Source organism: Gossypium hirsutum, chromosome D08 (genome assembly GCF_007990345.1).
Source record: "Gossypium hirsutum isolate 1008001.06 chromosome D08, Gossypium_hirsutum_v2.1, whole genome shotgun sequence".
Lineage (NCBI taxonomy): Eukaryota > Viridiplantae > Streptophyta > Magnoliopsida > Malvales > Malvaceae > Gossypium > Gossypium hirsutum.
Window position 1 is genome coordinate 6986534 of NC_053444.1, and position 23874 is coordinate 7010407.

General features: G+C 34.2%; 1 protein-coding gene across 1 annotated transcript; it reads left to right on the forward strand.

Moving 5' to 3' along the window:
- The first annotated feature begins 20190 nt into the window (after positions 1-20190).
- LOC107915659 (uncharacterized) lies at positions 20191-23626 on the forward strand. Its single transcript, XM_016844794.2, has 10 exons — positions 20191-20484; positions 21066-21161; positions 21331-21415; positions 21898-22019; positions 22162-22186; positions 22286-22369; positions 22479-22508; positions 22597-22702; positions 22794-22863; positions 23326-23626. The coding sequence occupies exons 1-9, from the start codon at positions 20395-20397 to the stop codon at positions 22855-22857; spliced, it is 702 nt and encodes a 233-aa protein (XP_016700283.2). The 5' UTR covers positions 20191-20394; the 3' UTR covers positions 22858-22863; positions 23326-23626.
- Positions 23627-23874: the final 248 nt, after the last annotated feature.

The following is a 23874-nucleotide window of genomic DNA, read 5'->3' on the forward strand; positions in this document are numbered from 1 at the left end:
ATTCAATCATTTTTCATTTCTAACTTAAAAATCTAATAATTTAATCCCTAATACTAAAATTATTCAACAAAGACATCACTTAAAAACTCAATAATTTCTAAAATTTTGACATGGGTCGAGTAATGTTGACACCATTTTTTTGATAAAACGGGGTCGACTTGGATTTTGAAAATAAAACGAAATTGGGAGTCGCCACCAATCTTTTTTTGATGAGGTGTGATCGGGTCCTCGTAAAATGGTTGTTTTTGATAAACAATTTGATTTTATTAAAACAACGAGTTTGGTCTACGAAATTCAAAAACAGGTTCGGGAGTCGGTTACGCACGAGGAAGGGTTAGCACCCTCGATACGCCCAAAATTGGTACCTAGTTGATTTCTTAATGTTTTGGTGTCGAAAATTAAAAACTCAAAAAGAATTTAAAATACGATCCCTCCTTATATTGTTATTTTAAAATTACTCAAATAAATCAAAATGGAAAATGCTTCCTTATCTCGAAGTAACAAGATGTCACGTCCAGTAAGTTAGGATAGAACACATCGTATTTTCGAGAGTAAGCTTGCCTTTATTTTTTGTTTAAACTTCATTTATTTTAATTTTAAAAAGATATTCGATTACTTAGAAACAACGAGACAAATCGAAGCTCTGTAAGTTAGGGCACGATTTCTCGAATTTTTTAAATATAGAGCATTGCCTTTATTTTTTTGAAATTTTATGTGTTTGAAATTTTAAAGGATATTTTTCTATTTAGGTTTAACGAGAAAATCGAGACCCAGTAAGTTAGGATACAATTTATCGAATTTCCAAAATGCAAAATATTACCTTATTTAACAAAATTCCCTTTCGAATAATAGCGGGTAATTTATTTGAAGGTAAGCATTTATCTTACTTAGAATAAAATAAAGCAATCCACATTGGACAACTATGTTGGGGTTTAATTTACAAAATGATGACATGAAATAACAATATAATAATAAACATGGAATAATGATACATGGATAAAATTATACAAATATATGACAATAATATGAAAGTACGAGTAAACTAATTATGGTACACACAATGAAAATATCCACTCGACATACATTATTTAAAAAATCAGTATTAATAAACGATCGCATCAAGTCTTATCTCCCTAAGCAGTAGCGGAGCGGACAAAACCACAAATCTTATCTCCCTGAGCAATAGTGGAGCAGATCGCATCAAGTCTTATCTCCCTAAGCAGTAGCGGAGTAGACAAAACCACAGATCTTATCTCCCTAAGCAATAGTGGAGCAGATCGCATCAAGTCTTATCTCCCTAAGCAGTAGCGGAACGGACAAAACCACAGATCTTATCTCCCTAAGTAATAGTGGAGCAGATCGCATCAAGTCTTATCTCCCTAAGCAGTAGTGGAGCAGACAAAACCACAGATCTTATCTCCCTAAGCAATAGTGGAGCAGATCGCATCAAGTCTTATCTCCCTAAGCAGTAGCGGAGCGGACGAAACCACAAATCTTATCTCCCTAAGCAGTAGTGGAGCAGACGAAAGAAACCAGATCTTATCTCCCTAAGCAGTAGTGGAGCAGACAAAAGAAACCAGATCTTATCTCCCTAAGCAGTAGTGGAGCAGATCACATCAAGTCTTATCTACCTAAATAGTAGTGGAGCAGACGAATGAAACCAGATCTTATCTCCCTAAGCAGTAGTGGAGCAGATCACATCAAGTCTTATCTCCCTAAGCAGTAGTGGAGCAGACGAAAGAAACCAGATCTTATCTCCCTAAGCAGTAGTGGAGCAGACGAAAGAAACCAGATCTTATCTCCCTAAGCAGTAGTGGAGCAGATCACATCAAGTCTTATCTCCCTAAGCAGTAGTGGAGCAGACAAAAGAAACCAGATCTTATCTTCCTAAGCAGTAGTGGAGCAGATCACATCAAGTCTTATCTACCTAAACAGTAGTGGAGCAGGTTGAAGATACGAATCTCATCCCCATGGAATTGCAGCAGAGTAGATTGAAGACATATCTCTCTAAAGATGTTGTGAAGTAGATCAAGGCAATAAGACGCAGTGGACTAGAATGAGGCTACTTGAAGAAAGGAAGCACCAAAAGAAGTCAAAACTCGGCGAGCCCGGGCAAAATTGGCCTTTCTTAGTATTTGCTCTGTTCTCGTTACACGATAACGAGCAAAGAGGGGCAGCTGTAAGGCCCAATTTTATGCCCAGGCCCGAATATTAAAACAAGATAAACAACAGTCCAATTACAAAGGAAAATAACAAGCCCAATGTAGCCCATGGCCTAAAACAAAAATTAAAAACCCAGCCAAGACAACATTAACATTTTCGGCAGAAAGTTACCCCCAAACCCTAGCGCCGCATGCCTCGCGTGGCCTCCTCGTCTGCCACGCCCACTCGCACGCCTCTGCCACCACTGTCGGCCACGGGCACCTGCAAGGAGAAGAAGACACGCGGACTAAAAAAAACAACAAAAGAAGAGATAGACAAAAAGAAACGACAGAGAATAGAACGGAAAGATTTTGTATTTTGGCTATAAAGGCCGAACGTTTTCTTGCATCTTGCTCCTTCGATTTTCTTTGTAAAAAAAAACACATTAGAAATCAAAACAGCAAAAAAACAGAAGTTCAAAAAGGTTAAACCTTTATTTTTTTCGTGGATATTTTCATTGTGTGTACCATAATTAGTTTACTCGTACTTTCATATTATTGTCATATATTTGTATAATTTTATCCATGTATCATTATTCCATGTTTATTATTATATTGTTATTTCATGTCATCATTTTGTAAATTAAACCCCAACATAGTTGTCCAATGTGGATTGCTTTATTTTATTCTAAGTAAGATAAATGCTTACCTTCAAATAAATTACCCGCTATTATTCGAAAGGGAATTTTGTTAAATAAGGTAATATTTTGCATTTTGGAAATTCGATAAATTGTATCCTAACTTACTGGGTCTCGATTTTCTCGTTAAACCTAAATAGCAAAATATCCTTTAAAATTTCAAACACATAAAATTTCAAAAAAATAAAGGCAATGCTCTATATTTAGAAAATTCGAGAAATCGTGCCCTAACTTACAGAGCTTCGATTTGTCTCGTTGTTTTTAAGTAATCGAATATTTTTTTAAAATTAAAATAAATGAAGTTTAAACAAAAAATAAAGGCAAGCTTACTCTCGAAAATACGATATGTTGTATCCTAACTTACTGGACGTGACATCTTGTTACTTCGAGATAAGGAAGCATTTTCCATTTTGATTTATTTGAGTAATTTTAAAATAACAATATAAGGAGGGATCGTATTTTAAATTCTTTTTGAGTTTTTAATTTTCGACACCAAGACATTAAGAAATCAACTAGGTACCAATTTTGGGCGTATCGAGGGTGCTAACCCTTCCTCGTGCGTAACCGACTCCTGAACCTGTTTTTGGATTTCGTAGACCAAACTCGTTGTTTTAATAAAATCAAATTGTTTATAAAAAACAACCATTTTACGAGGACCCGATCACACCTCATCAAAAAAAGATTGGTGGCGACTCCCAATTTCGTTTTATTTTCAAAATCCAAGTCGACCCCGTTTTATCAAAAAAATGGTGTCAACAGCTTGGCGATTCCACTGGGGATGAATTTGTGAGTCAAGCCATGTGTTGATTACTTTTTGTCTTTTTGTCGAAAATCGAGATTTTAATTTAAATTTACAATCCATTCATTGCATTTGATTCGTCTTTATTACGATCTTCATCATTGTGCTTTTATAGTTGTTGTGTTGGTTTAAGTCTCGATATATTTATGCATTGCATTACATTGCATGACCGTTGGTCACACCTTTTAAGTGGGAGTGAGAAGCTATTTCCTTCGTGAGGTCTTCACCTCCGTGCAGGATAGCGGATCGCTTTCGGGATACATCCGTACCTATGTCTTCATGAGATTTTCATCTCCGTGCAGCCATAGGGAAATGTATTCCCCTGAATCGAACTCGGTCCGTATGAGCCTATAATGGGTGAGGATCGAGGAATCTGCTAGTTCGGGTACATTCGCTTTAAAACCGAACCATATGTAGTGAACCTAAGAGCCTACCCTAAATAGAACCACTTCAAACCCCTAGTGGTCACCCGAATAGGTGTTCTATTTATTCTTGCTTGCTTTTGCTTTGTACTAACCTGTTTTCTTTTGTTTTGGTTATGACTGCATTGCATTTTCATCATAAAAAAAGGTGTTGATTCACATTCAGTTGTTAAATAGAGAGCTTTTCATAAGGAAATGGGTTTCTTGATAAAGTGGATAATAATACGGTTGTCCGAATATGGTCCAAGAAAACGTGATAAGAGAAGGATGATAGTTTAATGGAGGACTATACGACCATTGCTCCGTTGCCCGAGAATTCAAGTTGACAAGGATTATTCGAGAGCCGCTGAACTTTCTTAAAAGATAAGCCAACAAGCATCACGAGGTTGAATGAGCAACGAGTCACGACCCGGATCAAGTAAAAATGAGATAGAAGAGATGTTCCTCTTGAAGAGTTCGTGAGATTTATCTTAACGCTCGAATGAATAAGAGGATTGAATGACTCCGCCTATGAGGGCAAAACCGTATATATATCCGCTTTATGTAAAGAGATTTGTTTTCTAGAAAAGTTGTTCTAATAGAATTGAACCAAGAATCAACGTCTCTTTTTACACCCATGCATCTGCATGACATTTCATTACATGCGTCTTTTCATTCATTAACATTACATTTCATTGCATACAATAAATTTCCTGAAATCCAAAAGTGCATTGAGTTCAGAACTCTAGTACAGAGCCAGATAGATGATAAAGAATTGGAATTCTTCGATAGTTTGGAAGGTAAATATGTTTGTACCTTTGAGGAAGAAACAAAAAAAAAACCTATCAAGAATTTGTTTCTACATCCCTAGAGGCGTTTGAACAACTGGACTATGGAGGAGACTCTTGTAATTTTTAGGACCATTTGAAACTAAAAAAACCTATCAAGAATTTGTTTCTACATCCCTAGAGGCGTTTGAACAACTGGACTGTGGAGGAGACTCTTGTAATTTTTAGGACTATTTCAAAGTAATATTTGGAACGCTCTTATTACTCTAAGCCAGGGAGCAATAGAAAATCCTTTTGTGAAAAAGGCACATGTCCACTATTTTTTATTTCAATGAAATGCATCTTTGTGTCTGGTTTTGGCAAACATTCTTTTGTTCCTTCCATTTCATTCATACTCATACCACACAGATAATTACCCTTTGATTCATTTGTTCTTTGAGTCTTCTTTCGTTCCTATAATAGGTTTCTAGATATCTATGATATGAGCGACACTACTATTGACTCAGAATCTCCTTTTGAGCAAGATATGTGTCCAGAGGTACCTCAGGACTTTGAATACGACCGAGACTGTGGTTTATCTCCTAATTTGTTAAGGATGGTAAAACAAGTTGAAACAGATCCTACCTTACAAAAAAATCAGCGGAGATTGTGAGCTTGGGAGAAAAGAAAGAGGTAAAGATCGGAGCATGTATCACTGCAAAGACAAAGCGAGATGTCATTAAGTTACTCTAAAAATTTAAAGATGTTTTCGCATGATCAAGATATGCCTGAGCTACCAAGACGTGTGGTTACTGTTGAGGCTAAGAAAGTATTAGAAAATGTCCATAAGGGTGTCTGAGGAACACATGCATTGATTTTGCAATTGCCAAGTAAATCATGAGATTTAGGTACCGTTGGTCCACCATGGAAGGGGATTGAATCAGTTATACCAAGAAACGCCACAAGGGCCAAATTTACGGAGACAAGATTTATGTGCTTCCTTTATCTCTTCATGTTATGACTTTTCCATTGACTTTCTCTATGAGGGGCATGGATGTCATTGGGCCGACCTCACCAAAAGCTTTTGGCGGTCATCGATTCATCTTTGTGTTCGTCGATTACTTCATCAAGTGGGTAGAGGTTGTTTCATATGCCAATATCATAAAGTCGACAGTCGAAAAATTCTTGAAAAGAAATCATATGTCAGTATAAAATGCCAAAAGAATCATATCTGACAATGAACCAAGTTTGAACAACAGCACAATATTAGAAGTTTGCAGTTCTGTTCAAGATTAACACCATGTCACCCCAAAATGAACGGTTCCGTGGAGGCAAAAAAACACAAAAACAAAAAATAAAAGAGACAAAAAAACAAAACAAAAAACCTCTACCGGGGTAACTCATTTCTCATTAGTATATGGAATAGAGGTAGTCTTACCCATCGAAGGTGATATTTCTTCCCTTTGAGTCTTGTCAGAGTTGAAGTTGAATGAAGCAGAATGGATCCAAGCCCGATATGATCAGTTAAATTAGATCGAAGAGTAAGGGTTGAAAGCTATCCGTCAGGGTCAAACGTACCGACAGTGAATGATGCAAGTTCAACAAAAAGGGTCGCCCCAGAGAATTCCATGAGGGGGACCTGATATCGAAGAAGATCATTCCCATACAAAGGGGACTTCAGAAGAAAATAGATGCCAAACTGAAAAGGACCTTATGTTGAAGGTCTTATCTAAAAAAGCATTGATATTGACCAAGATGGATGGCAAGAACCTGCCTAATCTTGAAAATTCTGATTCAAGCAATAAATATTTCACTTGAAAAAGAAACGAAAAGAGAAAAGAATGAAAAAAGAAAAAAGGAGAGGCCAAGGTGAAAACCCGCAAAGGGCGCCTTGAGACCAAAGGGTTTTGAATTGAAAACCCAGGAATGGGCAGTTCAAATTTTGATCAAAGGTGGGGCATGCGGTAGTCTTGCCATTTCTGAATTAATAAGAAGGAGAGATGCTACATCTTGGGGCATCAACAAAGTCTTCTAGGTCTTCTAGACACATATCAAGTTCAAAAGGGTCTTTAAAATGTTTGGGGCAGAGAAGCTCATGCTATGATATCTGGGGCACCTATTTCCATTTCATTCATTTTTTTTATTTTTAAACAAAATACACCACATTGATTAATGTATTCTCATTTTGAATTCTAGTAAATTTGCTATCTTGATTAATTTGTTCATTTAGAGCTTTACTCTTAACAAATTTCCATCTTATCCATTGTGATAATCTTTTTCATCTTATTCATCTCGTATCTCAGCAAAATATGCTATCTGGATTGATTTGTTTATTTAAGAGCTTTGCTCTCAACAAAATTTCATTTTGTCCATTTTGATAATCTTTTTCAAGCATTTTTCATTGAAATAACGATTAATGGACTGACAATACTCATGCAGAAGGAGTTCTACATATTACTCTGAAAGCTTCTAAATAGTACGAGGACCTGAAACAGGACTATTGTTTAGAACAGACCAAACCTGAGGGTTGAAAACATTTGAGAAAGGATAGTCTAAATTGAGACTATTTCTTTGAATCTTCTGTCAAAGATACTTGCTGAACGAGAAAACATCAGTGATAGAACATTGATGAACAACGAGGAACGATAACCCAAACATTAAAAAGGATTATTCTCATAATATTCGACATTCATTCAAACACCATTCACACATGTCTAGTTAGGAGCATTTGATTCATTTTGATCATGCCATCCTAATCATTAGGCATAATTAGGTTCATTATACATGTCATGTTCCCTAGAGAACAGATCAGTAAAAAATGAAGAAAGCCTTGCCTCCCTCGTTTGTAGTAGAGCTAGTCAAAGATAACAGATCTTGCCTTCTTGCATTGACAGCGAAGCAGATCGAAGACAAACCTTGCCTCTCTCATTCGTAGCAGAGCTGGTCGAAGATAGTAGATCTTGCCTTCCTGCATAGACAGCGAAGCGGATCGAAGACAAACCTTGCCTCTCTCGTTTGTAGCAGAGCTGGTTAAAGATTACAGATCTTGCCTTCCTGTATTTGGCAGCGAAGCAGATCGAAGATGGCAGATTTTACCTCCCTGACTACAGTGGAGTACATTGAAGCCGATAACTCTATCTCCCTGTATTTGGCAGTGGAATAGATTGAAGATCAAAGATGACAGATTTTACCTCACTGATTACAGTGGAGTACATTGAAGCCAATAACTCTATCTCCTTGTATTTGGCAGTGGAATAGATTGAAGATCAAAGATGACAGATTTTACCTCCCTGATTACAGTGGAGTACATTGAAGCCGATAACTCTATCTCTCTGTATTTGGCAGTGGAACAGATTGAAGATTGCAGATCTTGCCTTCTTGTATTTGGCAGCGAAGCAGATCGAAAATGGCAGATTTTACCTCTTTGGGATAACAGTGGAGTACATTGAAGCCAGTAACTCTATCTCCCTCGGCAACAGTGGAATAGATTGAAGATTACAGATCTTATCTCCCTAAGCAGTACTGGAGCAGATCGAAGATGGCAGATTTTACCTTTCTGTGACTACAGTGGAGTACATTGAAGCCGATAACTCTATCTCCCTGTATTTGACAGTGGAATAGATTGAAGATTGCAGATCTTGCCTTCCTGTATTTGGCAGCGAAGCAGATCGAAGATGACGAATTTTACCTCCCTGATTACAGTGGAGTACATTGAAGCTGGTAGTTCTATCTCCTTGGGCAACTGTGGAATAGATCGAAGACCATAGATCTTATCTCCCTAAGCAATAGTGGAGTAGATCGCATCAAGTCTTATCTCTCTAAGCAGTAGCGGAGCGGACAAAACCACAGATCTTATCTCCCTGAGCAATAGTGGAGCAGATCGCATCAAGTCTTATCTCCCTAAGCAGTAGCGGAGTGGACAAAACCACAGATCTTATCTCCCTAAACAATAGTGGAGCAGATCGCATTAAGTCTTATCTCCCTAAGCAGTAGCGGAGCGGACAAAACCACAGATCTTATCTCCCTAAGTAATAGTGGAGCAGATCGCATCAAGTCTTATCTCCCTAAGCAGTAGTGGAGCAGACAAAACCACAGATCTTATCTCCCTAAGCAATAGTGGAGCAGATCGCATCAAGTCTTATCTCCCTAAGCAGTAGCGGAGCGGACGAAACCACAGATCTTATCTCCCTAAGCAGTAGTGGAGCAGATCACATCAAGTCTTATCTCCCTAAGCAGTAGTGGAGTAGACGAAAGAAACCAGATCTTATCTCCCTAAGCAGTAGTGGAGCAGATCACATCAAGTCTTATCTCCCTAAGCAGTAGTGGAGCAGACGAAAGAAACCAGATCTTATCTCCCTAAGCAGTAGTGGAGCAGATCACATCAAGTCTTATCTACCTAAACAGTAGTGGAGCAGATGAAAGAAACCAGATCTTATCTCCCTAAGCAGTAGTGGAGCAGATCACATCAAGTCTTATCTCCCTAAGCAGTAGTGGAGCAGACGAAAGAAACCAGATCTTATCTCCCTAAGCAGTAGTGGAGCAGATCATATCAAGTCTTATCTCCCTAAGCAGTAGTGGAGCAGACGAAAGAAACCAGATCTTATCTCCCTAAGCAGTAGTGGAGCAGATCACATCAAGTCTTATCACACATGGTCAAAGGACCTGATTGAAGCAGAAACAAAATTCACAGCCCAAGTCTAAAAGAAACAAAAAGTTGGATTGCGCTTCAGCGCAAAACGGAGGGACTAAATGCATAAATTACCCATTAAGGGAAAGAATGCGCTGATTTCCCCCTCTAACGGCACTGTTTTGCAATCCATAAAAGCAAAAAATGCTTTCTTTTTCTGCCATTTATTTTTATCAAAGAAACCCCAAAAAAAAGTTTAACATTATTTTAAAATAAAACACAGAGATTCCCCATGGCCTCTCCCTCGCACAGTCCCCTCTTCCGACTTAGGGCTCCTCCGGCGTTCAACTACGCCGCCGTCGACTTGCGACCGGCGACACGATGGGATGGGCTTTGCAGCCCCGTTTAACGGCGTCCTTGAGAGCTGGGCTCTCTCAACCCGCGAGGAGTGAAGCAAAAGGGGACCCTCGACCTTGACAGACCCGACTCAGCGATGGAGGAAAGAGACTCCGGCGGCGCGGTCACGATCTACTCCGGTGAGTTTCCCTTCCTTTTTGTTATTATTTCTATATTTTTCTTATTAAAATGAAGTTAAAAAAAAGGCAAAAATAAAATAAAATAAAATGAAATGAAAATCAAACGAATAGAAAGAAAAAAATAAAGGTTTAACCTTTTTGAACTTCTGTTTTTTTGCTGTTTTGATTTCTAATGTGTGTTTTTTTTTACAAAGAAAATCGAAGGAGCAAGATGCAAGAGAACGTTCGGCCTTTATAGCCAAAATACAAAATCTTTATAGACAAAAGAAACCAGATCTTATCTCCCTAAGCAGTAGTGGAGCAGATCACATCAAGTCTTATCAAGTCTTATCACACATGGTCAAAGGACCTGATTGAAGCAGAAACAAAATTCACAGCCCAAGTCTAAAAGAAACAAAAAGTTGGACTGCGCTTCAGCGCAAAATGGAGAGACTAAATGCATAAATTACCCATTAAGGTAAAGAATGCGCTGATTTCCCCCTCAAACGGCACTGTTTTGCAATCCATAAAAGCAAAAAATGCTTTCTTTTTCTGCCATTTATTTTTAGCAAAGAAACCGCCAAAAAAAGTTTAACATTATTTTAAAATAAAACACAGAGAGTCCCCATGGCCTCTCCCTCGCACAGTCCCCTCTTCCGACTTAGGGCTCCTTCGGCATTCAACTACGCCGCCGTCGACTTGCGACCGGCGACACGATGGATGGGCTTTGCAGCCCCGTTTAACGGCGTCCTTGAGAGCTAGGCTCTCTCAACCCGCGAGGAGTGAAGCAAAAGGGGACCCTCGACCTTGACAGACCCGACTCAGCGATGGAGGAAAGAGACTCCGGCGGCGCGGTCACGATCTACTCCGGTGAGTTTCCCTTCCTTTTTGTTATTATTTCTATATTTTTCTTATTAAAATGAAGTTAAAAAAAGGCAAAAATAAAATAAAATGAAATGAAATGAAAATCAAACGAATAGAAAGAAAAAAATAAAGCTTTAACCTTTTTGAACTTCTGTTTTTTTGCTGTTTTGATTTCTAATGTGTGTGTTTTTTTTTACAAAGAAAATCGAAGGAGCAAGATGCAAGAAAACGTTCGGCCTTTATAGCCAAAATACAAAATCTTTCCGTTCTATTCTCTGTCGTTTCTTTTTGTCTATCTCTTCTTTTGTTGTTTTCTTTTTAGTCCGCGTGTCTTCTTCTCCTTGCAGGTGCCCGTGGCCGACAGTAGTGGCAGAGGCGTGCGAGTGGGCGTGGCAGACGAGGAGGCCACGCGAGGCATGCGGCGCTAGGGTTTGGGGGGCAACTTTCTGCCGAAAATGTTAATGTTGGCTTGGCTGGGTTTTTAATTTTTGTTTTAGGCCATGGGCTACATTGGGCTTGTTATTTTCCTTTGTAATTGGACTGTTGTTTATCTTGTTTTAATATTTGAGCCTGGGCATAAAATTGGGCCTTACAAGTAATATTTAATACGGAAATTCCAAACACATAAAATTAAAAAAAAAGAGATTAAATTGACTAACCAATTGAATTTTGAACTTTAAAATCCTAATTTCTCCTTCCTTTCTTTTCCTTTTTCTTTTCTTTCTTTTTCTCCCTGTTTCGTTTCTATCCTATTTCTTTCTATTTCTTTTTGTTTCTTTTATTTATTATAATATATAATATAATAAATATACTTAACAATTAAAATATAATATTATAATTTTATAAATATCTATCTTGTGCTGCCTCAATCATGACCATTAGTATAATTGCTTATTTAGTCCCTTTAATTTTTTTTAATCGTGGAGAATGCATAGGTGGCAATAGAATATTTATAGTTTGTTTGAGAACTTTTCTCAAAAGAATTTATAAAAATCGAGATGAATGGTTATTTAAAACATCATGCCACAACAAAGGCTTATATTCAGACCCATCAATTGAAAATGGATGAAGCTACATTGAGGATGAAACCACATCTTCATTTATATTTTGGTTAAATGCTGGAATTAGGTCCTTTTTTTCAGGATTGCTTTTGTAAGTGTCAAATCTTTTAAACGAGTATTCATTTAATTTTTACTATAAATTAAATTGAAGTGCATAAAAAAAACATTTATTTGAACATTTTCATAAAGGTTTCAACTTATATAACTATTTTGAAAATTTTTACTTTTACGTGAACAACCTCTCTAAAAAATTGAGTCCTAACGTAAATATTTCAACCTAACAAGGTACAAATATGTACTAAAACAAAAATAAAAAAGCATCAATTGGTCCCTCTTTGGCGGATAAAACAAAAACAGCTAAGATTAAAATTGTCTGCAATGACAACATTTTTTGTGTGTGTGTTTAATAACATAGTGATGAGTAAAATTCGATAAAAATTTTAAATTTTGAATTAAATAGTTCAAGTTGTTTGAGTTAATTGAGTTATTCGGATCAACTCGAATAAAAAAATCAAGTTTTTGGGTTTAACTCGAATATAAATTACACAATTTGAGTTATCCGAAAATCTGAATAAGAAAAGGCAAAACTACGCTGTTTTGATAAACGTTTACCTTTTCTAAAGTTAAAAGTCAAAACCATCAAGTTAAAAGGCAAAACTATGTCATTTTGATCAATGTTTACCTATTAAGTTAAAAGGTAAAACTATGTCGTTTTGATCAATGTTTACCTATTAAGTTAAAAGGCAAAACTATTATATCGTTTATGTAGTTAAATAATCTTATACTTCATCTACTAGTTAAATAATCAGTCCATGTAAACACCACATTAAGTATAAATAATAGTATTCGTTAACTCGACTCGACTTGACTCGAAGTTTTTTGACTCAATTCGATTCGATTAGAAAAATTCAAATTGTGTTCGGTTCCTAAAATAAGTAAGATTCATCAACTCAATTAACTCGAAATCTTTTAACTCGATTCGATCGAATCCTCACCTTATAATAGCATATTTAACAAGCTTGATTCCATCTAAAAGTAAAAAAGCGAGGGAGAAAAAAGAAAACCTCAAAGATTTGAAATTAACGAAAAATTACGAACAATATAAGAGCAATGATTTGATTAATTATTTCTTCCTACTGCCAGTTAAGAAGAATGAACTCACACAAAAGACATCCACCAAAGGAACATTGGCAACATGGTTTATAGTGACAGTACCATTGCCATGTCCATAGGATCCATGCTTAAAACTACTCTTCTTATTTCTACTCCTATGACCATCTGGTTTCACCTTTGGGGTTGAAGGACATAAACTACTGCTTCTCTTCAACTGCCAAACTGACTGATTTGAACTTTGATTTTGATTCATTGATGGGGCGTTAATGGTCGGAGCAGCTGTTTGGTTCTTGATTTGAAGAGGATGGATCTTACCATTGGAGAAAAGTTCATTTGCTGATGAAAAATAGCATTCTTGATCATCACTATTGTTAATCCTGACATCGAATTCGAATTCAGTAGTCGACTCGAGTGATAAGGACGTTGATCGGAGAGGAGGGCAGTAGCACCGTTGCATTGCTGCTGCTGATGAAAACAAATGATGAGAAGATGAGATACTTGGAATGGTTTCAGCTGCACGTAGTCCCACAGCCATTGCTTTGGAAAACTGTGGTATCATATATCATCTATATTGTGAAAGAGAAACGTATATATAAAATTCAACTGGAATAATTAATGTTATTTCTAGAATGTTTGATTTTTTTTATTTTTATTTTTAACTATTACTTACCTAGAGATGCAAGCACTGCATGAAGTGAAAGTCTTGGTCTTTGAGATGACTAATTTTTAGTTTCGGTTTGGTATTGGCTACAAAATTTTGCCTTGATTAATGTGTTCTAGAAATTTTGAAAATTAAAAAGATAAAGCTTTTCTTTTTAGGGTAAACTAGCCGCGTCTTCACTCAATTTTTTGTTTAGTTATATTTTGGTCATCACTAACGTTTTCTTAATTTAAAATTTTAGTCACCACCGTTAAATAATTAACGAAAACTTGACGTGAGCCTTTTTTTATTAACCTAACAATAAATTTACTTATTTTATCAATTTAATCCTAAATTTAAAAATTCAACAATTTAACCCTCAATGTTCACAAAATTTGTCATTAGTTCTAATTCTGAAAGGTCCAATAAATTTAGCCCTTTCCCAAATTAATTCTGATTCTAAAAGTAAAAAAAAAAAGAGTCTAATTTCTTAAAATTACAACCTTGGATTCAATAACTTCTTGTTTGCATTGTCTAATTTCTTAACTTTCTTTTTGCTTCCCATGCCAAAATTGTTACTTCACACTAGAGGTGATCATGGGTCGGGCCGGGTTTGGGCCAAGCCCAGATAAAATTTTAGGTCCATTTTTTAGGTTCAAGTCTAGGCCCGGCCCAAAATATGGGCCTAAAATTTGTCTAAGCCCAAGCCCAGCCCGGCCCATATTAAATATATAATATATATTTGATCAAAAAATATATATCTAATATATAATTCGGGCCGAGCCGGGCCCAGGCCAAAAAAGTTTTAACCGAGGCCTGACCCGTTTTCTAAACGGGCCTCATTTTTTTGCCCAAACCCATATTTCGGGCCTATATTTTTACCCGAACCCTCCCAATTTTCAAGCGAACCGTTGGGCCGAGCCGGGTAACCCAACCCATGATCACCTCAACTTCACACAAACATTAACAAATGCAAGTCATTGTTTCCTTGATCGAAGCATGCTCAGATGATGCGACTGTATTATGAGGATATATGCTAGGCAAAACCACATGCTCTAGTGTCGATCCAATCAACCCATAGTTTTTTTGCTGTAGTTTTAATATTGCATCCAACTTTTGCCTCCTTATGTTTTCTAAGTCTGAATGAAAAACAATTTTATCATACACATATATATACGACATTGATTACGACATTGATTTCTTGTTAGTTTGTTTATTTCAACATATCCATATGTTTTTTCTCAGCCACAACAAGTTTTATTATTAAAAAAAAAGATGCATACTAGTCACCATGCATATATAATTGGATTATTATAATTCATAAGGTAATTAATAAATAGCAGATTCTTAATTTTTATTTTTATAAGTAGAATGTTCTTAATCTAATCAGATAGCTTAAGGAATGATATCCGATTTTGTTACCACATTGACGGATGTGGCCATGTCAGATTGATTTTGTGTGGAAGGCAATTAAGAAATTATATCCGATTTTGTTACCATATTGACCAACAACAATGCATTTAATCTGGATGCAGTTTGGCCATAACTGGTCCTAATTAGAGTTGGTATGGAATTGAAGGAATTTTGAGCTGTTCTTAATTATTTTTTATGCTCATGAAAAAATTTGTATAAAACACTTCATCTTCTATCAAATTTTTAATTATTTAATAATATTTCAATAAAATTTTCGATACATAATTTTAGTAATTTTTTTTAATTTAAACTCGAATCTCAAACCTTGAATCCTGAACCAAAAGGCTAAATTCAAAGTTTAAGGTTTATGATTTAGTGTTCAAGATTAAGGGTGTTTGGTTTAGTGTTTAAGGTTCAAGTTGAGATTTGGGATTTAGGGTCAGGGTTCAAGGTTCGGGTACGAGGTTCAAGTTTAAATAAAAAAATCTACATAGCAATCCATGCATACTTTATGCTAATTTTATGATTCTTTTTATTTTGTTTTTTGAATTTTGAATTTTTTTTACTTTTTAATATTTTATAATTTTTAAATATTATCATATCAACATGTGGATTGTCATGCAAGTTGTCATGCCAACATCATTAAAAGTTAATGCTTTTTTGGTATTTTTATTAATAAAAAGTGATTTAATTTTTATTTTATTTTTTTGAAAGGTTAATGAATAAATTTAACTAAAAAAAGAATAAGATTCAAATTGATAAAAATGTAAGCATTGAGGGTTAAAATCATCATTATACCATTTGAATAGTAACGTGGTAGACGTGGGATATTGTGGATGCGGAAAGAGCGATGAAAGGGTTGAATGGATTCGATTGGTTGGTTACAACATAAGGGTGAAGCTGGCAAGGTTTTGCAGATAGCGGAATGTAAAAGAGAGACAATACAAGGAACCTTTAAGGAGGTGCTCTGTGATAATTGTAATGGAGGATACCACCGAAGAGAGAGAGACGACAGCGATCGACGAGATGGATGAAAGCGTTAGAGTAAGGGGCGGCGTGTGTTTGAAAAAGACTTCGGCAGCTACAGTAGACGATGCAGATCCAAATATCAAGAATTGTAGAGTTTTGGGCAATGAAGGCACTACAAATTTAGCTATGGGTAAAGAGGCATAAGCCTTTGGACCTTAATCTTAACACTGGGATGGGTTCGTTTTTTGGATCATGCTGGTGCTGTTAAGTTCGGGGAGTCAATGGGCCATGAGATGCATGTTGTAGGCACCGACTCATCCTTTTTATAAAAATAACATTAAAAAATTAATTAATTATAAAAATGAGGTGAAAAACAAATTAATTACTGAAATGGGTGTTTTCTAAAGTAGCTTTGGGTGCTGACAGATTGACTACATCAATTAAAAAATATTTTCACTTTTTCAGTTTTTTTTATTGTTAGATTTTTTTAAAAAAATTAATTGATGTCACCAATATATCAAGCAACACTCAAAATTATTATAGTAAACACTTTATTTTTTTAATTAATTTTTTATTCACCATATTTTTATAATTAATTAATTTTTTAATATTATTTTTATAAAAAAACCTCACAGACACCGATCCTCAATTTTCTAGTACAAATTTGAAGGAAAAGAGGGTTATTAAAGAAAATAAAGGAATTGATAGATTTTTTTTCTTTTGTTTTTTGAAAAGTAGATGTGGGACAATGTGGGGTGGATTTGTTTTTTTTGGAACAATGGATTTAGAGCAATTATGGTAATTGATTGCCCTACCTCACTTCACTATATAAATTGTAATTTTACTTTTCTATATATAATTATTAATAGGGTAAAAATATAATAATGTGTCATAAAAAATACATGTTTTATGTTTAAATATGTATATTCCTTTAAAAAGATTAAAAATATTTTTTTTTAAAAAAACTAAAAAATTAAATCAAGGTGGGATGGGATGAGGAATGGTGCACCCAACATTTACGCAGGTGGTAGCGGTTTTCAAAATTATACATTTATAATGGAGCTGCGCGGATGATGGAGCAAATCTGCCAACTATGGAGCGGTAATAAATTTTGCAACATCCACATCATTACCATCCTCGGTGTTGAGGAGACAATTAAGGTGGTCGAATAATGTATTACCTTTCTGCTGTGTGATAATGCAAATTGAAGTTTTAAAAATGCAATTTAACAAAAAAACAATTAAGTTGTTTTTCAAACAATGCAACTTTCTAATAAAGTGGACTTATATAGGCAACTTAATAATTTGACTTTTTTAAATTAACACAACACAACCACGCTAAGTTTTCTAAAAAAAATTTAAAATAGAAGTTTCTAAACTGAATGGTTTTACTAGGCCATTTTAATGGTCAATGCAATCTACAAAATTCAGCCATAACGTTTAAGACAGGTTAGGGAGGTTACATTTTCTTACTAAACAAGATTATTAATAAATTCATTAACATCTCATTTATCCTTTGTAATGTTGCAGTTAATTTAAAATTTCTCATCATTTGAAAATAATGTGTTCAAAATGAACTATAATAAGAAAGAGTTACCCACATTTTAAAATTATTAGTTTTACAACAATATTAATCATCTAGATGGTATGTATTACATTCTCAAAAACATAATTTATCTAAAAGTATGATATAATAAGGGTCTATTTGAATAGTACAAAGTAATTGAATGAAAGTGTAATTATTAGGGTAGTAATTGCACTCTCTTGTAATTACATAGAATTGAAATTCTTTATACACGTTTAGTTGACAAAGTGTAATTACATCGTAATTCTCTATATCATGTTTGGTAGTACAAGTTGTAATTACACATATACATAATTTATATATTTAAATATATTAATCACTACAAAAAATATTAGTATGATAAAAATAGTTTTTAAACAAGTAACACAAATAAAATTAGATCATTATATATATTATGTTAGTCTAAAAAAGTAGTTGATAATATAAATACTAAAAAAATAGCAGGAATAAACATCGTATGCAATTTTATCTAATTGTTCTAGTGCATATTTGTTGGGTTATTCCCTCTTTAATATTTAACATATGCTCTTTATTATCATATGTTGGTCCTTGACTGAGTTTATCATTATCTGAATTTGGACCTGCGTTATTAAAATTATCAATATCTCTTTCTCCATGTACTCTATGAAGTATGGATTGTCTCAATCCCCCCTATGACTAGAGTTATGAAATATGCAAAATGCTAGTACGATCCAACCTTGATTTTTATGCTATACTAAGGTGATGTTGATATGAAAAATATTTTTTTAAACAACAAATGTCTTCTCAACCACATTTTGAAGCCCCAAATGTCTCAAATTAAAGAGTCCATGAGTTGTCTATGGTGCTTGTGTCTAGCACCATTCTCTGAATGGTATCATACCTAATAATATGGTGCAAGAAAACTTTTTTTATTTGCATAATTAGCCTCTACCTTATAATATTTGAATTCACAATTCAAATAGTTTATTAACTTTAATTATAAAAATTTATATAAACTTAATTTGGAAAAAGACTTATGCTAGGTTAAATCTTTTTTTATAATATGTAAATTAAGTAAAAAAAAAGTTCTATAAATTGTCTAAAACTTTCATAGCACTTTTTATAAATAATATAAAATTTTCCATAACTTTACAAATATAAGTTATGACAAAAAAAATCTAACATTTTTTATAAATAAATATATTATTTTTATAATATATAGCATGGACACATAAATAAATTATGTCCATATTTAATCATAACTTTTTATAAATAAATATATTATGGCGCTTTTATAACAAATAAATTATTTTTTATAATAATTTTTTCCATAACTTTAAAAAAAAATTTAAGATTTAAATAATAGATTTTTGGTTAGAACTTTATAAAATACATAAATTATTTTTATAATAACTTTATTAGAATTTTAATTTTCAGACTCCCCTAAAAATTGTGAAGTATAATTAGATGTTCCAATTAGACCCAACCCTTAATTATAATTATTATCCAAACATAATATATTTATGCAATTATAAATAATTAAACTCACCCCCAATTATTAAGTGATTCCAAATTAACCGTTGTGGGATGACAGCAGCATGGAGTATCCCCACGAGTTTGACAATCAGATGATGAAACTAAGATAGAAACCTAATGAAATTAGGGCAATGGTTGGTTGGAATATGATTTAGGGTATCTTGACTACGGAAAATTGATGGAAAAAGAAAACCTATATATAGTCAAATTCTTGCTTTACATATTTAAAATTGGTAAATTAATTAGGTTGAAAACATCCCATTGTTTTTATTTTTCAAATAAAAATTTAAACCATAACCAGGCAGCCAAGTTTCCCGATCATTGCCCGAGTCTTCAGCTGCCAGAAGACAACCAAGTCGACAACGACAACCAAACGCGCATTTGGATTGGTTCTCTACTTTTGACATTTCTTTCAAATTATATTGTAGGGTAAACTGCCAAATTGGTCATCCAATTTTTTGGATGCTTTTATTTTAGTCACCTAACCGTTAAATCTCTAGTGGCAGTTAACTTGTACATGCCATATCATGTTCACACTTTCATTTTGGTCACCCAACTTCTATGTTACTTTCATTTTGGTCACTCAAAAATACTTTTTTTTTCTAATATTAATTGAGGTAAAAAAATAGTAAGGATTAAAGTGAAAAAAATGGTAGAAACTAATTAAAATCATGCTTTAAAAATTGTCAAAATTTACTTATTTAGCCCATTGCGTGAAGTTTTATTTTTTTTTCAATATTGAAAATTTAAAATTTAAAACATAAAAATCAGTCAAATAAGTTATTGAAATTTTTTTCCCTCAAAGTGTCAATAAAAATTTAGAATTTATGATAATGTGATAAGTAAGTATAATTTGACAAATTTTTGATACATTATTTTAGTTTCTATTATTTTTTATTTTAATCTTTAATTTTTTTCCTAATTAAAATAAAAATTATCTAAAAGTTAGGTGATTAAAATGAAACTATGAACATGATCTAGCGTGGACAGTTAACTAGGTCTAGGTGACTAAAATAATAAAAATATTTAAAAATTTAGTGACAAAATTACAAAGATTTCATTTTAAAAAGACCAAAATGAAAGCTTTCTAAAACTTGGTCACCTAGGTTGTTGACGCTAAAACATAATACGAAAAAAGACAGACCAACTCAGTTTTCCATTTTCTTTCTTCTTTTTTTCCCCTCTATTTTCTTTCTCTTTTCTTTTTCCCCCTCATTGTTTTTTCATCTAACTTTCTCAAATCCCAAACAAAAGACCCCTGGAAAAAAAAGGGTTCTTTTTAGATTTTGAAATAAAGGCAGAAAAATGGTGAACTGGGAGCTAAACAGTTGCTGCAATAATGGCCAAGTTACCTTTCTGGTTACAATTGGTGTCTTCACTGTTGTCATTCTTGTTGTAAGCTTCTTTCTTGATTTTTTTTTTCTCTTGTTTATAACGAAGATCATCTTTTTCTCTGCTATGCTTTTGGTTGTTTTAAGGAAACAATATAAACACGGTAAAAACAATGGGGTAATTTTGGTAAGAGCCCCATGGTTATGTTTGTTTGAAGGGTGATAGATCTACGGTTTAGTTGACTAAGCCATGATTGTTACTTTTAGTTCAAAATTTAATAAGTTTCTTGTTTTGGAGAAACCATCGAATTGATGGTAATTTGAATTTTGAAATAGATTAACAGTTTAAATAGTTTCTTGGTTTGCACGTTGAAGGAAATTGGGTTCTTTTCTGGGAGCATTTATGATTTACTTTTGTAATAATTGTTGTAAATCTGTTCATAAGGAACTCATAAATGCTATGGCATTTACAACAATTTTCATAAGCTGTTCATAAGGATGAGGATGCCAAGGTTTTAGGAGTTTTCTAGGAGGATTCACTGCAGTTGACTTTCTGTTAAAAGATACAGCATTCTTCAGAATTTGAACTGGTTGCCTATGTTTGCTTAAATGGATTGACCTAATGTTTCCCCCTGATTGTTGTAGCTATGGAGGACAGTGCTGTTGCTGCCGTTTAAGCTCATTACAGTATTCTTGCATGAAGCAAGTCATGCAATTGCCTGCAAACTTACCTGTGGTCATGTAAGAAATCCCTTTCCTTTATCACATGTCATATGAAGAGTTTAAACATGTCTTTAATGTGATCATTAGATTTTGGCTGCATAATTTTTCTACCTACTCATCTTGCTGGTTTTAATCTTTGGATTATGGTCTGCTCAATGATCAATGTTCCTTTTACTTAATGATGTAGGTAGAAGGGATCAAGGTTCATGCAGATGAAGGTGGAGTAACACAGACAAGAGGCGGTATATATTGGGTGATCTTACCTGCTGGATGTAAGTTTTTTCATCTCTAAACTCATCCTCTTTTTTTTCATGGTATGTGACATAAATGCTAGAACTAAGTGAGAAACACATTTTTATTTTATGAAATTTATGGAAAGATCCATTTACTCTTATTCGGACAAGATACAGCTCTCCTGCATTTATTATTGTATGTAATCTGTATATGAGTGCATGATCAAGACATGTCTAATTTGAGTGCAAGTTTGTGGTCATTGGCTACTTGTGTTTGCCATATTCTTGATGTTTCACTGAGGACAACTCGTCACATATGGAGTGACCGGCATACATATTTTCTTGATTTAAACTTTTATATACGAAGTTACCTATTCTTTTCCTTCCCTTTTTCCTATATAAACTAGTTTTCCATTCTTTTCAAACTATTTATTGCATCTTTTTCAAACTACGTGGTCTTTCATCTAATACAAGTTGCTTTTTAGTGATACTTATGCTACTACAATTGCTTTTACATTCAGATCTTGGCTCATCATTTTGGGGGATGGCTTTGATTCTTGCATCCACAAATCTCCTCACTGCAAGAATAGCTGCTGGTTGTTTTCTTCTTGCTCTCGTTGTCGTGCTCTTTTATGCTAAAAATGTAAGATATCAAGGATTATGGTATTTCCTGATAAAAATTTGCATTAATATTTAGATACTTTCTTTCTTTCCTTTTTTATTTTGTATTCTTCAAAGAGTACTTTCAAACTTTTAACTTGTAATGTGTATGATTATTCAAACAGTGGACACTTCGAGGACTTTCCATCGGTGAGTACCCTTATAACCTTGTGGTGACTTGTGTTTTTATAACTAGGAGTTGAACTTGAAGTGCTAACAATTTTGTCATATATAAATTGGATTCCTCAGGTTTTATTATTTTCCTTGCTCTAATTTGGTTTTTGCAAGAAAGGACAACAGTTCATATTCTCCGTTACGCCATTCTATTCATCGGTATAGGCTCTCTTGTCGTATTTTCTTTATCGTTCCCAAAGAACAATTTCATTCTACCATCTCTTCCGTGAAAAGAAATGTTGCTTATTTCTTATTTTGGAAATTGCAGGTGTCATGAACAGTCTGTTTTCAGTCTATGGTATGTCTCGGTGATGATGCTTCCTCTGACATTTTTTTTTCTTTCAATTAAGCATTAAATTTGAGGTGATTTTAATATTGTTGCATAGATATCTATGATGATCTAATATCTCGAAGAGTCAACTCCAGTGATGCCGAGAAGTTTGCCGAAATTTGTCCTTGCCCCTGCAATGGAGTTGGATGGGGGTTTATATGGTGAGAAACTGACACTTGAAGCATTGGCTGTCCTGTTTTCAATGATTATTTCTGTCTTGCTGCTCACATTCTTTTTGTACACTATTTGCAGGGGAATGATATCATTCATATTTCTCGGTGCATCAGTGTATCTAGGACTTCTCATCTTAGCTTGACCTGAGGTACAGCCTCCTTCTGAAAGGATATTTTTTCCTTTATTTGCTAGAACAGGTGATTTAGATTGAAATTTAAAGCAATAGCATGAGGCAATGTTATATTGGAGCATCTGTGAACATTGCTATAGTTGAGTGGAAGTGAAATATGCATGATGTTGTTATTGTTCCATTAAGCTGCTCTGACATTTAAGGAACCTGGCTTTACTCTATAATTCAACTATAGGCTATCTAGCTGCAAGGTGATTGATGATATCTTTGTTTTTTAAGTTGAAATCCGTGCTTTGTTCAGCATTGCTTCTTAAAAAGTGGTAGTTTGCTGTAATCTAGTACAAACATGAATCTATCTGATTGGTATTTATTACATTGATTTGAAAGAAAAGGCTATAAATCATGGTTTTAAAAATCTCAAGCTATTTCTTTTTCTTCTATTGTCATGTCTTGAATTTGCCATTTTAATATCAATTTCAGGTTCTGGGATTGGTTGAAAGTATTCTTGGTACTGGCAAGTTATTATTGTACATCATTCAGCACTGTGTTAAAATGGAGGATGCCATTTTTCCTTATTCAGAACATAGTTTATTTGTTTGTAATTTGATTCATCATTCATCCAGCAATGTATTGTAGTGCAATTCTGTTTTTGGTATTAGATAGTAACAGCTTGGCTTCATTCTTTGTAACCCTTTCTCATTTGGGCTCAGATTCATTTTCTTTTCAGACTGTACTAGACTAGACCAGATTGTAAAGTAATATTATTTACAGGTTTAATTCATTTTCAGCCCATCATTCTGAATGCTAATGTTGCAAATATGAGTTTTGGAGGGTTAGTTTTATTTGCAAATATAGTTAACACCATAATATACCCAGTATCATACTTGCAGATTTGAGGGCAAAACACCACTCTTTTTACATGGTAATACCGAAGATATTTTACTCATTCATTTCACATTTAAATAAAGGAAAAATGGAACATACCAATTTCAATTTGCAATGTCAGGCATGAATTAAATAAGTTGTTGA